This window comes from Thamnophis elegans, chromosome 8 (assembly GCF_009769535.1).
Source record: "Thamnophis elegans isolate rThaEle1 chromosome 8, rThaEle1.pri, whole genome shotgun sequence".
NCBI classification, from domain to species: domain Eukaryota; kingdom Metazoa; phylum Chordata; class Lepidosauria; order Squamata; family Colubridae; genus Thamnophis; species Thamnophis elegans.
In genome coordinates, this window is record NC_045548.1 from 55,603,002 (window position 1) to 55,616,549 (window position 13,548).

Here is a 13,548-nt window from a genome sequence, read left to right on the forward strand (position 1 = left end):
AAGCTAAATTGTCCAGGTAGCTATTATATTTCATGCCAGTTGAAGGAGAGGTGAAGACAGTAGCACTTCAGCAGCAGAGAAATCCTTAGTCTCCTTCCATCTCTCCACGTCAAACATAGAAGCGAAGCTGTGGTTGGGTCCATGCTTCCCAGACCAGCACCCACGTCGTCATTGACCCCAATCCTTTGCGTCCTCACAACACGTGGAACACACATTTAGTTATTGAGCCGGCGGTGCTTTAAAATGCAGGTCACCAGGAGAGATCCCTTTCCCCGGAACCCGGTCCAAACCTCTCCCTCCCTCCCGGACTTGGACTCTCCTGCTCCGGTGTAACCTTCACGAAGAACGCTGGGGTCAGAACCACCGCTAGGGAAGAAAAATTTGGCCTGTTACTTCCCAGGGAAACTGCTCCAAAAATGACCGGAGGCTCCAAAGTCCGTAGTGTCGTCTGAAGTCGCTGCAAAAATAGAAAGCGAGGGGCTCCCCGCGAGGCTCCTGGAACTACGCGCACAATCGCGTTCCCTCTTTTCGCCCTCCGCGACGCCTTCCGCCGGATGGTGTCACCGCGAAACCTTTCCCCGAGACCGCGAGGGGCGGCTTTAAGGGGAACACCAGTTGTCGTGGAACCCGGAAGTGTCCCGGCGAGCGTGGAGAGCGCAGCCCCTTTGACCCTCGGCGGCCCCTTTTCTGTTGGGCTGACCCTGAAAATGAGGGTCCCGGCGGCGGTGGGTGGGCCGGAGCTCCGCGGTTTGTGAGGCGGCGCCTGGGAAGAACGGCTTTTGACCTTGGAGGGTGGGGGGAGTCTGATACGAAAACGGACTTGGCGGGCAGGAGAAGAGCCGGAGGCTGCTTGGCCAGAGACTTACTCAGGAGACAGATGCGAAGACGGCAAGCGGGAACACGCATCTGGACGCGTGTCAGGCTCGAAGGCAGCGGAGGGTGGGGGGTTCAACGGGAAAGAAGGGAGGGGGCTCAGCACCAGAAGCACGAAGCTGCCACCTCTGGGACCTGTTTCGGGGGGAGACGCCGAATTTCGGGGTTCGCGTGGAAAGCCCGTCCTTGAAAGGTACATGGTGGTTTGCATGTTTTCTTCTGTGCCCTGGGAACTTCTGAGTGTATAGTGCCGCTTTAATGAGGAATGTTCTGTTGTCGTGGACCGTAAGAATATAAATTATGGGCGATGAAGTGTGAGTAGGAGGTTTCTTAAGAAGCTGCGGTGAACTGAGTTGAAAGGTATGCTAAGTCATGTTATGACATTGCGACAAGTGAAATACATGATGCACATAGTGGAAACTATTTTTTTTGGGGGGGGGGAGAGACACAACTGGGGCAGTAGTGTTATGTGGTAAAAGTTAGATATTTTACAGTATTTTTTAAAATTTAAAATTTGCTTGCTTGCATTCTGACAAGAAAATCACGTATGGGTAGAATACACATTTATTCAAAGTACCGTACATCAGTATTAATGCCCTAATTGTATTTTGCACTTAAAGCAAACTTGTATTGTTGCCTAAGAGCAAATCGGTTACAGAATGTGCTAACATTTAATTTGCTGTAGGTTTCAGTCCAATGTAAGATTATAGAGTTAAATCATTGATTAAGTTAAAATGAAGCCCAAATGCAGAAATTTAGTTTTGGCTTAGCATGATGTTTGGAAGAAGACGTCATGTGGGTTGCAATCCTTTTAATTTTAGGCTTATTTCATAAAAGTCATTGTTTGATGGATATGATTGTGTATGTATACATAAACAAACAGACATGCATGTAATGGATGGTGGTGGTGGGAAGGTTCCAAAGGAAGGAAGTTTTGTTGTACTAAATTTAGTTTGCTGGATATATACTTCTAATAGCAACATCTTTACTATCATTTAGCTGATAATAAAAGCCACAGATTCCACTGGATTTACTTCTACTTTTTAATACCTACTTATATATTGCATTAAATTTTCAAGTATACAATGTATATAAATCAATATACATTGATCCAAAGTGTTAGAATACAGTATAGCATTTTAAATTCATGAGTTTTTGTTTAATACATGTGAACCACAGCTAATCCTAAATTATTATGTATACTAAAGTTACAATATGTTTTCTTAAAAGGCTCTTGTGAATAAAGGCACAATGCTGGAATCCTATGTAACTCCTATTCTAATGAGTTATGTGAATCGTTACATCAAGAATTTGAAGCCCTCTGATTTACAGTTGTCACTCTGGGGAGGAGATGTAGTTCTCAGCAAACTTGAGCTAAAACTCGATGTTCTTGAACAGGTATATAATTGTAATTATTTTGATTAAATCTTAAATAAAACTTTATCCTAAAGTTATTCTTAATGATAACAGTCTACGAATAGTATATTACAATATATATTATATATTATAACTATATGATAGAATTGATTAATATGTCATGTGTCCTTGTTATGTTGATAAATACTGTTTGTGTCTAAACACTTCTATATAATATATGTAATAATTTTGGAAGGATTTCAATTAAGCAATTATCAAAATATTGAAATAGGCCTATGGTTTCTATTATATGAATAAATAAGCTTTCTTTGATACTTAATAACAGATACTATGTAGCAATAATACTTTTAAAGATCTAATTCCATTAAAACATTCTAAATTAACATTTTGTACATTGAAGTCTTAAGTGTAAAGTACTTATAGCTATCAATATTTATTTTTCATTGTTGACATGTGAACTGGTTATTGTTAAAGCTTACATTTGAATCAGTGGCGATTATCAAGCAATTGATATTAATAAGAAGTTCTTATAAGTCAGCAAAAAGAGCATAAACATCTCACATAATTGTAGATTAAAATTGCAATTACAAATATACTGTTATTGTCTGGGTTGTCAGCTTTAAGTGCTCCATTATAGTTATTATTTCATGTTTAATTATTAATAATACTGAGAGATGGTAGTTTTTTCTTCAGTTATTTTAGTAACTGTATTTTCTTCTTTGACATATACATACACCCACTACTATGCTTTATCAGTATATATTATACTTCTAAAAATTTAATTCTCATGTAGAAATTTCATTTCTCATAGGGACGATATCAATAAGGCAGACATTGTGCTTTCCTATGTCTTGTTTATTTAGTCTCTCAGTCCAGCAAATAATGCAGATCCATAGATATATGATTCATGTGAATTTCTGCTTTAGAGCAAATTTCATATATTGAGACATAAGTTGTGATTTGTAGTTTCTTATGCCCATGTAGAAGGTCTAGCTTATATAACTCTAAACTTCTTGAACGGTTACATTAAATGGGATTGTTTCCTGAAAGATGCTGTAAGCAGTATTTTAGAAACCATTTATCGGCAGAAATCATGGCTTTACATGGTTAACATATTTCATATTTTGTAAGCTATGCATTTTTACTGTCGAATCTTCAAGTATCAGTTATAAAATCCAAATTTGAATTCTCTGAAATCCAGTTATTTTGAATTGGAAAACATATTCCAGCAAATTATTGGACGTGCACGAATATTGTTAGCTATTAAAAAAAGAAATATGCTGAACTAAGTTTTAATAATTGTAAGTAGGTGTTGAGGCAACCCATTTCATTTAAATTAGGTTTTAATAGCTAACTCAGTCATCTCATGTACTTTACTTTCAAGGAGCTGAAATTGCCGTTTACCTTTTTAAGTGGACACATTCATGAATTGCGTATTCATGTACCATGGACAAAACTTGGTTCGGAACCAGTCGTGATTACGATCAATACAATGGAATGCATCTTGAAGTTAAAGGATGGACTCCAGGTAACAACTGGCAAGCCTAAATAAAATAAGACAGTGTGAACTGAGTCATACGACATCTTAACATTGTTAGTTATTATTAAAAGTATTTTGTGTTAATAATGTTATGTGTAGAATTTCGGAAAACGCTTTATGATTTTTGTGAAATTATGATTGAAAGTTTAGGGAAATTATGTTTTCCCTCAAAGCAGTTGGTACCGCTTTTTTTGCTGAACTGGCGATAGATTTGGGATTGAGCAGTCGAATTCCTTCAGTTTTCTTTTTCTTTTCAACCAGCTAGTGCTCTGGATCTCTTTATTTGTTAGGAACAGATATAGAAGTAGCATCTTTGACTTAATATCATTTGATCCTTCTGTACCACTGCTTGAATTCCATGCAAATCTTATTGACTTGGATTTTATCTTTATAGTTTAGTAACTGGATATTCTGATTTGAGGTTGAACATACTCAGTGGTTGGGAAGCATATGAAACTTGAGTTGTCAAGGTTTTCTTGGCTAACATCACAATTGGAAATGTCACTTGCAGAGATTTAAAGATTCAATTGTTGATAAATTTATTGCAAAACTGAATTCATTATGAAAGAATTTCAGCTATTGCTATAGGTCAGACTAAGCTCTATTTATAGTGAAATAGAGTTTCAAATTTCTGAACCATTTTTTTCTGCTTTTGTGGTGCAATCTGTTTTAATCTACTTTCTTCTGGTGGGAGGGATAGTCTCTGCATGTCCCTTATTTATTATTTTATATTATCCTGCTTTTATTATTTTTATAAACAACACAACAACAACCCTGTGAGTCGAAATGGGCTGAGAGAGAGTGACTGGTCCAAAGTCAGCTAATTGCCTTTTGTGCCTAATGCTTATAATGGACTAGTCTGGATTTAAATTGCTTCTTTTTGACATTGTAAGAATGTGTCTTTACACCTGTGAAATAATGGAATTTTGCAGTTATAAATTATTTCCAGTATAAATGTAGATGACTCTTCCAGATTGATCATAGTAAGGAGGTAAATATATACATTAGCATTAATGTATTTGAAATTTATTAATGTATGTACTAATTTACTAGAATTAAGAATCAGGTTCTAAAAAAAAGGAAGCCATCATTTACCCAAATTGTATAATTGGTGAAATGGGGCCTAAATGTCAAATACATCACAGGTAATCCTTGAATTACAACCGTAATTGTATCCAGAATTAAGGTTGTAAATTGTGCTGGTTTTTAACTGGGTCATCACATGACTCTGCCTAATTTTATGACCTGTTTTGCAGTGGCCATTAAGTGAATGCAATGGTTGTTAAGAGAACCCTTTTTAGACAATGGCCGTTTTGTTTGTTTGCAAGAACTGGATGTAAACACTGGTTTCTGACAAAGATCATTATAAATTGTGCTTATAGGACCACAGGATGCTCCAAACTATCATAAATGTGGGCAGGTTGCTGAATGCCCTAAATGCGATCATGTGACCACAAGGTGGGGGGATGTGGCTAAGTGACCAGTCACAAGTCAAGGACTACCAGCACTTAATTTTCCAGATTTGCCGTTCCTGGTCCAACATTTACTTTAAGAGCATATTTTGAATAATCTTCTGGTTCCCTGCCCACACCAATCATATTTGCAGAAACTGAAGGGAGTAAATTAATGAAAAATGTCTTTGTGCAACTAACTAAATGGAATATTGCTGCAAAATTTACTAAAGGCAAACTGCTTTTGTAAGAATTTTGTTTAATCTATCAATGATACTTCTATTACTGGTTGGCTTCTGCAGCTTGCTGGCCGAAGAGTCAGTTCTTTGTTTTCACATTTGAGTAAGATGTTTCAGTGCAGTATAAAACTTAAATCCAGATCCTGGGCTAAAAAAGCCATAACTTTCATGCTTTGTTGTGATCCAGTCTCTGGCCACTGTTGGGGAGAGAAAAAAATTTCATCCAAGTTCAACCTTGTTCTATCCTGCTTAATATTTTGTAATATTCTAAATCAACAATTGAACTCTGGAAATCATTCCTGTGTATTACATATACTTTTCTTTTAATTACTAATTACTAATTAATTAATTACTAATTTGTTAGATCTTTTCCCCCCTCTTTACGTAGCGTATTTTCAAGAAAAAAATAACAAATGTTTAGAAAGAAGGGGTTTCCTCCATTATAAGGGAATTCTGTGTAGATGGTAGACATTGATATAAAACAGTAAAACATAAAATGATGGCAAAGATGGTTAGAGCAAGAATTTCGATAGCAATCAATTGAAAAAATTGTTATTACTATTGTTAGGTGGCTTGTAGCGTAAACATTTCCATGGCTGTTTAATGGACAAATTCTACTAATGAAAGGATGGGAGCTGAGGCACAGTTATAAAAGTATACAAGAAATCTGTTAAAAGCATAACACAGACTTTAATTGTAAACAATTAAACAATTGTTTAACAATATTCTTGTTAAAATAGCAGTATTGCAACAATAACAACAGGTCAAAAGCCCAACCAAAAGAAGCACACACATTAAAACAGTAAAAACGAATAAGTAGAATATACATAGGATTTAAATCAACTTGAGCAAGGACGGATTATTAAGTATATTAGATAACTGAAAATCTAATAGCAGTAGCATTTTCATCACATTTAGTGACTTAACTAGAGCTATTTGGTGATCAGTCAGCTAGAAGAAAGCAGATAGTTTCCTCTGATTTTACATGGTTGTGAATGAAGAGGGGCATCACAAGAGAATGTGTTAGATTTTTTCTGCTTCCTTTAACCAGAGGAACCTGGTGTCTGTATGTAGTATAAGTACAGGTAAAGTATTATGTATGTATGTCCCCTCTATGTGGAAGGCCATCTTAATATCTCTCTCATCAAAACTCTAGGGTTTCTCTAAAGCAGTGGTAGTCAACCTGGTCCCTACCGCCCACTAGTGGGCGTTCCAGCTTTCATGGTGGGCGGTAGGGGTTTTGTCGGATATTGAAGCACTTTCCTTTTTTAAAATTTCATTGACTTTTTAAAAAAAATTCATAGCATTATTTAAAAACATTTTCATTAGGTTTTCATAAAATCACCATTACTGTGGAACCGGTGGGTGGTTAGAAAATTTTACTACTAACAGAGATACAAAAGTAAGCAATAGATATAAAAAGGTTGACTACTCCTGCTCTAAAGCATTTCAGGAGTAGGTTCTGTCAGGCACTACTGCCGGTTCGCTCGTGTGCGCATGCACAGTGCAATAAAAATTGTTCTGTGCATGCGCAGAAGTAAAAACAGGATGGACAACCAGTTCGGGGGGAGTGACGCTGCCGGTTCCAGCGACCCAGGCCGCCAAACCACTACCAGTTCAGCTGAACCGGTCCAAGCCGATAGGAACCCACCATTGATGAATTCGTTTTTTGCCAACAGCATTTTCTGATTTGGAAATTATTTTGTTGCTCTTGCCTATGCCTGATATGTGTACCTCAGGGATCTCTGTTATCATGTTAAAAAAAGAGAGAACTACTATCCAATCTTAATATTTCCCTTGGTTATTTAATATATTTATGGATAAATATATAAAGCAAGCTTGTATTGACAATAAGTTTTGTTAATTGGCTTGTGTGTCAACCAATAAGTTTTGACTAATGAGAATTTGTTAATTATGAATGCATGTGTACTTTCATATGCAGGTGAATCTTGGCTTGGCTAAGGACTCATGATTTCTAATGAATGTTAAACAGATTGTAGGATGCAATGAATGGGTCTGAAAATTATATTTTAAAGAGGGAAACGGTTGTATTCAATAGAGGAGAAGGATTGCAAATTATACCTAAATAGCACAAAACTGGAGGAAGTAGATTTTGTATGCCTTGGTGGAATACTCTCTAAATGTAAGAAAATATATACAGACATAATATCTACAAATGCAGATAGGAGAGTAGTGTGAAGAAATAATATTAAGGAGAAGCATAAGACTATGCTTCTGTACTGTTGGTTATTTATTTGACTACACAACTTGCACATTGTAACTCTGGTGGTTAAAGCAGGATTAAAACCAAAGCCCCTAAATCAAAAATATAAAGACACCATAAAGAAAATAATAATATAAACAAGTCACAGTCATTCAGTTTCCAGCCTTTACAGTAGCTTGGATAATTACCTGGGAAAAGCCAAGGTCTTACTGGAGATTGGGGCCATCTGAATCTTGTTGGGTAATTAATGCTGTTCCAAAGCATGAATGTTACAACAGAGAAGACACACCTTTTAAGTGCCATCAGATAACAGTGTTTCATACCATCTCATGCAATGATAATGTCTCTTGGAGGCATATTTATCCTACAAGGAACTTGGCCCTGGCCATGGCCAAGTTTATAGGTGATAATTGGCATCTTGTGATATGGGAGCAATGGTTGGAGATGACAGAAGAAATGTAAAAGTAAATTGAATTCAATGGGAATAAGTTACTAAAATTGTGTGTGGTACAACAAGAATAATTAAAGTCAAGAAAGAATGGGTGTGGAATGAACATGAATTGAATACAGTTGACTGATCAATAAGAAAGGAGTAGGTTGAGATGATTTGGTCATATAGAGACAATAAATGAGGTTTGAATTATTCTATTATAATGAAAGGTTGAGAAGAAAGGGAATATTGAGAAAAATACAGCTGGAACAAGATTTAAGATTAAATAACGACAGGCAATATATGAAATGGTGTATGAAGTGATGGAAGCAAAACATATACCCAAAGAGAATAGAGTGATGGACATATATGTATCTAGTTTTTACAAATGTAGTTTGTTCTTTCTCTTTAGATGGTTTATGTTTATTTGTCACTTGTAGGGGTTATTTAAGCATTGGCTCCTGAGAGTGATAACCCATATTTTAAGCCTATTTATTTTCCTTCAGTAATCATTCTTGTTGCATTTCTACGATCATCTTGTAAAATGTACAAGAGAACTGAATCTCTGTATAGAATGCTTTGCAGTATGATCTATGTTGATTGAAAAATAAAGATTTTCTCAAGGTAAAGTATGCAGAAGTGTAGCGTTGCTGTTCTTAATATGATTTTTTTAAATATATTTACATTTTAAAAATATATACTATAATAAGAATCTTGATTTTTTAAAAGAAGCCTGGTCCTAGTTATGCCACCCATGTACTGCTTTATATTTTTAAAAAATAAAACATCCAGAACACTAAGTATTTTTTTTCAGTGCTAAGGTAGAAGCTTTGAGGCCAGATGTCCCATAAGAAACACATTTTAGAAGCAGCAAATTACAACTAATTATAGAAGCTGCAGAAACAGATTTGTAACACATGACATTGTGCAACCCAGAACTAATATTTGATATTGGACCATGCAGATGGCTACTGCTGGAATGATCAGGTTTCCTGCTTGCGTGGTATTTGAAACTTGAATTTTGTGGGGCATATAGCAAAAGGTCAAATGTCACAAATGTAAAGCACTCTCAAAACAAGTATTTGTTACAGATGTTTAAGAATCTATGGCAAGAAAGGCATTTTGAAAATTGCAACTGACATTTGGACAAATTATTCCATAGCATGTGGACCTTTGGAGAGTAACATTTGGACTTGTGCCAATGATATCTTTGCTTTCATTTATATTTTTTGCAATCATTTTTTCCTTTTCTATGCCTATATTTAGAAGCTTAAGGAATTTAGGTAATTAGCTTCCAACCTTTCTCTCTAAAATGCTCCATATATATCCTTAAGAGCTTTTTTTTACATCCTATTAATTCTGTAGATTATACATTTTAAAATAATTTGTGCATTTAGATGATGTATAGCTCCTTGCCCTGATAGAATATGCCATCTGATCAAATCTGTACTGATGTTAGTTATTGTGGATTATGTATCTGATTAGGGTTTTTTAAAAATCTATAAACTGTTGCATTTTTTAATTCTTGTATTTTATCTTGATTAGTAGTATTGCCCTGAGAAACAAGTTGAAAATAGTAAGTAGATGTTGCAAAAGTAGGATGAATATATTTATAATTTTTTCTACATGTATAATTTCTCATTATACAATATGACAATTTTATAATAGGCAATTATTAAAGATTAAAAGGAAAAAAGCCTCCACTTTAAAGCCAATAAAAATAATGCTATAATCAAGTAGTTTTTGTAGTGTATTGTAGAAAAAAAAGGCCCATCCTCCTATATGCACTAATTTCTGTTACTAAGTGGACATATATCTAAAAAAAGTACAAACACCTTAAAAGGAATTGCTTTGAGATAGAATAACAATATATACTGTCACAAATAAAAACATTTTAACTATTTTCATTTTGAAATGTGTGTTTCAGAAAAAAATATTGAAGAATTGAAACAAATCTTTAAAATAAAAAAAAATATTTTTAATTATTTTGTAATCAAAAATTAATTTGATACATTTTGGTTACAAGCTTACCGTAATTTCCTGATTGTGTACTTTGATGGCAAAAAATATGGATGTGTAAGAATGAATAATATAGAGAATGCCACCTGGTGGGACACAGAAAGAAAGTCCTTTCTGCCCCTGGCTCTTGTAGCATTTTGCAAGGCCCTATATATGTCTCTAATATTTCCATTATTGTGAGAATTATTTAGTGATATTAATTTACTCTACTCTGTCCAATAACCAAAATTTTCTGAATGAATGACAGAGTTATATAAAACATTATTTTTTTCTAAAAACATTTAAAAAGCAGGAAAAACTGTACTTATGTTTTCCCTTTCTAGGTATTCACAGAGCCTGTAAGCCAGTAAACTTGAATTTTGAAGATAACAATGATCCAAACATTATAGTTGGATAATGTTTTTAGATGAAAGAAAAGAATTACTCTGACATGTATCAAGAATGTGCAGAACATTCTATAGAAGAAAAAGATTGCCTTTTAGAGTAGATTTACAGTAGACAACTAAAAATGGCATAAAATATGATCCAAGAAAAGAAAACAAACAAAATCAGCAGCAGAAACCAAACAAAATTAAAGGAGGAAAAAGGAAAAAAAAAAACAATTCAAAGTATAATTATATGCTTAGGTCTCTAGAAACAAAATTTGAAACACATGTGAAAATTAAATTTTGCAGGAATATGACTTCACTTTTAAAAGTGAGGAAATTACATATCTTAAGAGCAGCGTGAAAGCAGATAAAAGAAAGCCTTCTGGACTCTTGGAACAATATATTTTGGTTATGTTAATTTTTAAACAAGTCTTATGCCTTATCATATTTGGTATGATCTGATTTAAATTACTTGTTTAGCCTAGTAAACAAAGATTATACTGCTATGATACCTGTACTAATAGAAATGTAGTCATGCATATACTGTAAATATCTTCCTTTTAAATGTGGCAATCACAAGAATTTCAAAGTCAATTATTCTGTTTTTATCTTTTTATTAGGTTAAAATATGGTGAACTAAAATACAATTTTAGTATTGTAGGCATATAATTAGTTCCATTGTGGTGAATTGTGTGTTGTTTCTTTGCTTCCCTTTGTTTCGGCTAATTAAAATTCTGAAGATTGCTCATCCATGATCCAGCAACAAGTGGCTCAATAAAGTTTCTCTATTCCTTACTGTCAGGAGCATCATTTATAGCAGGGCTTCTTAACCTGGAGTCTATGAATAGATTTCAGAGTCCATGTATTTGGATAGGAAAAAAAACAGAATTTTACTTTCAGTAAATGCTAACTAAAATTTAGGCTTTCGTTCAATAATGAATGTAAGCAGCCAAGTAATTAATGGCCTCTAAACTCCAGAAATGTTAATTAATCTCATTATCTAAAATTATTTGAATTGCTTTTAAATATTTTGATAATTATATTTGAGCTGCTAATCTCATTAGTGATTTGCCATTTGTTGTTCAGTCACTAAGTCATGTCTGACTCTCTGTGACCCCACAGCATGCCAACCCCCGTCATCCACTGTCTATGGAAATCTGCCCAAATCTACGCCCACTGCATCAATGACACTGTCTAACCATCTTATCCTCTGGTGTCCCCTTCTCCTTTTGCCTTCCATCTTCCCAGCATCAAGGTCTTTTCCAATGACTTCTGTCTTCTCATTTGGTGGCCAAAGCTATTTGACTTTTAGCTTCAGTATCTGTCCTTCCAAAGGACAGTCAGGATTGATTTCCTTTAGGATTGACTGATTTGATCTCCTTGCAGTCCCAGGGACTCTCAAGAATCTTCTCCAACAACAGTTTGAAAGCATCAATTCTTCTGTGCTTAGCCTTGCTCATAGTTCAATTCTCACAACCATACTTTACTGTGTGGAAAACCGTAGCTTTAACAATACAGACCTTTGTTGGCAAGATGATGTCTCTACTTTTTAATATGCTGTCTAGGTTTGCCATAGTGTTCCTTCCAAGGAGCAAGTGTCTTTTAATTTCATGGCTGGAGTCGCCATCTGCAGTGATCTTGGAACCAAAGAAAATAAAATCGGTCACTGCTTCCATTTCTGTATTTTAAAAAAATTAAACTACATTTTAGGCTTTCACTGCATGCTGAATCTAAAACCATTTTTAAAGCAGAATCACAAAAAGGATCCTGGTCCATCTTAGCAATTCATATTGCTGAATTATAGCTAAGCAAGCTTAATGCTGCTGACTTAACAGTTAACTGATTAAAGCTGGTGGGAAGGAAATTCATGCTTCAGAAGAGAAGTAATGGAAGCAGCCTGTATTCCACCAGTGACTTCACTGTTTAATGAAATATATTTTCTTTATTTCCCTTTTGATAAGGAAGCCCTAATGGTATTGCATTTAATGCATCTCTCCTTAGTTGGACAATTCTAGTGCTTTGGGGAATAATTAGTATGCAATTCTTAATCCCAACATCATTTTTAACACATTGCTGGGCTATAGATCATGCTGATGTAATGTAAACATCAGAATATTAGGAATTCCCAAATAAATGATTTTTTAAATGAATGTTCATTGCAAAATCAAATGTTTTGCTTATCTATATAGATTAGTGTATGACCCAATGTGCAATTGAAAAATACCAAGGCTATTTAAAAAAAGACTGGCAAGTAAACTGTCCTTGATTTGATGACTTAGTTTTCTCCCAATTTATTCAACTATAATTTCACACAGTTCTTTGTAGAGAAAACTGTCATTTTCTTTTCTACATAAAGGTTTTGTCCATGTTGCCTTTTATTGATTTTAAAGAGTCACTTTTGGAAAAGGATATAAAAGATTTTTGCAAATTTAAATTTGTTTCTCTTGATGGAGAAAAATTTATAAAAGAGGTAGATTTTGCCATATGTCTTAACATTGCTTGAATTCCAGGCACTTGCATTCCTGAGGGAGCACATTCTGTAGCTAGATCCCCTCAACCCATAATGCTTTAGCTCCGGATCTCATGCATTTGTCAGGAATTCCTAAATGTCGTTGTCCCACAAGGGTGCAGCTGTCTTGTTGGGTCATGGGGATGTAGTTACAGATGTATTGGATCCTAATTAGTGTGTGTAATTTTTTGTGTAACAGGCATATTAAAGTACAGCATAGGGCAATACATTTATGATCAACTTTGCTACATAATGATTCTAGTAAAAGTATGCTCAGTGTCAGCACTAACAGGATCAGTTTCTAACTGTAACTGGAAAGCAGCCTAATCTTAGTTAAATAATTGAAATAAAGTAAACATGTAACAGCAGGTGGCAGCACCTGGCTGACCTTGGCTAGGCTTGGAAGCGAAACTAGATTGGTTCTAATTAGTATTTGGATAGGGGACCTCAAAGCAGTGTCAGGGCTGTAGTCTGGGAAGTTGAAAAAACATCCCAGAAGTCATTGGCAAACAACTTAT

At 35.0% G+C, this 13,548-nt stretch overlaps 1 protein-coding gene across 5 annotated transcripts in view; it reads left to right on the forward strand.

Annotated features, from left to right (window-relative positions):
* Positions 1-625: 625 nt before the first annotated feature.
* Positions 626-13,548, forward strand: part of VPS13B (vacuolar protein sorting 13 homolog B) — a 331,777-nt gene continuing 318,854 nt past the window's right edge. For all 5 annotated transcript variants that reach the window (XM_032222762.1, XM_032222761.1, XM_032222766.1 and 2 more), the window contains exons 1-3: positions 626-1,066; positions 2,104-2,271; positions 3,635-3,778. In XM_032222762.1, the coding sequence (XP_032078653.1) occupies positions 2,125-2,271; positions 3,635-3,778 (291 nt within the window). In that variant the 5' untranslated portion in view covers positions 626-1,066; positions 2,104-2,124. The remainder of the gene's footprint in view (positions 1,067-2,103; positions 2,272-3,634; positions 3,779-13,548) is intronic.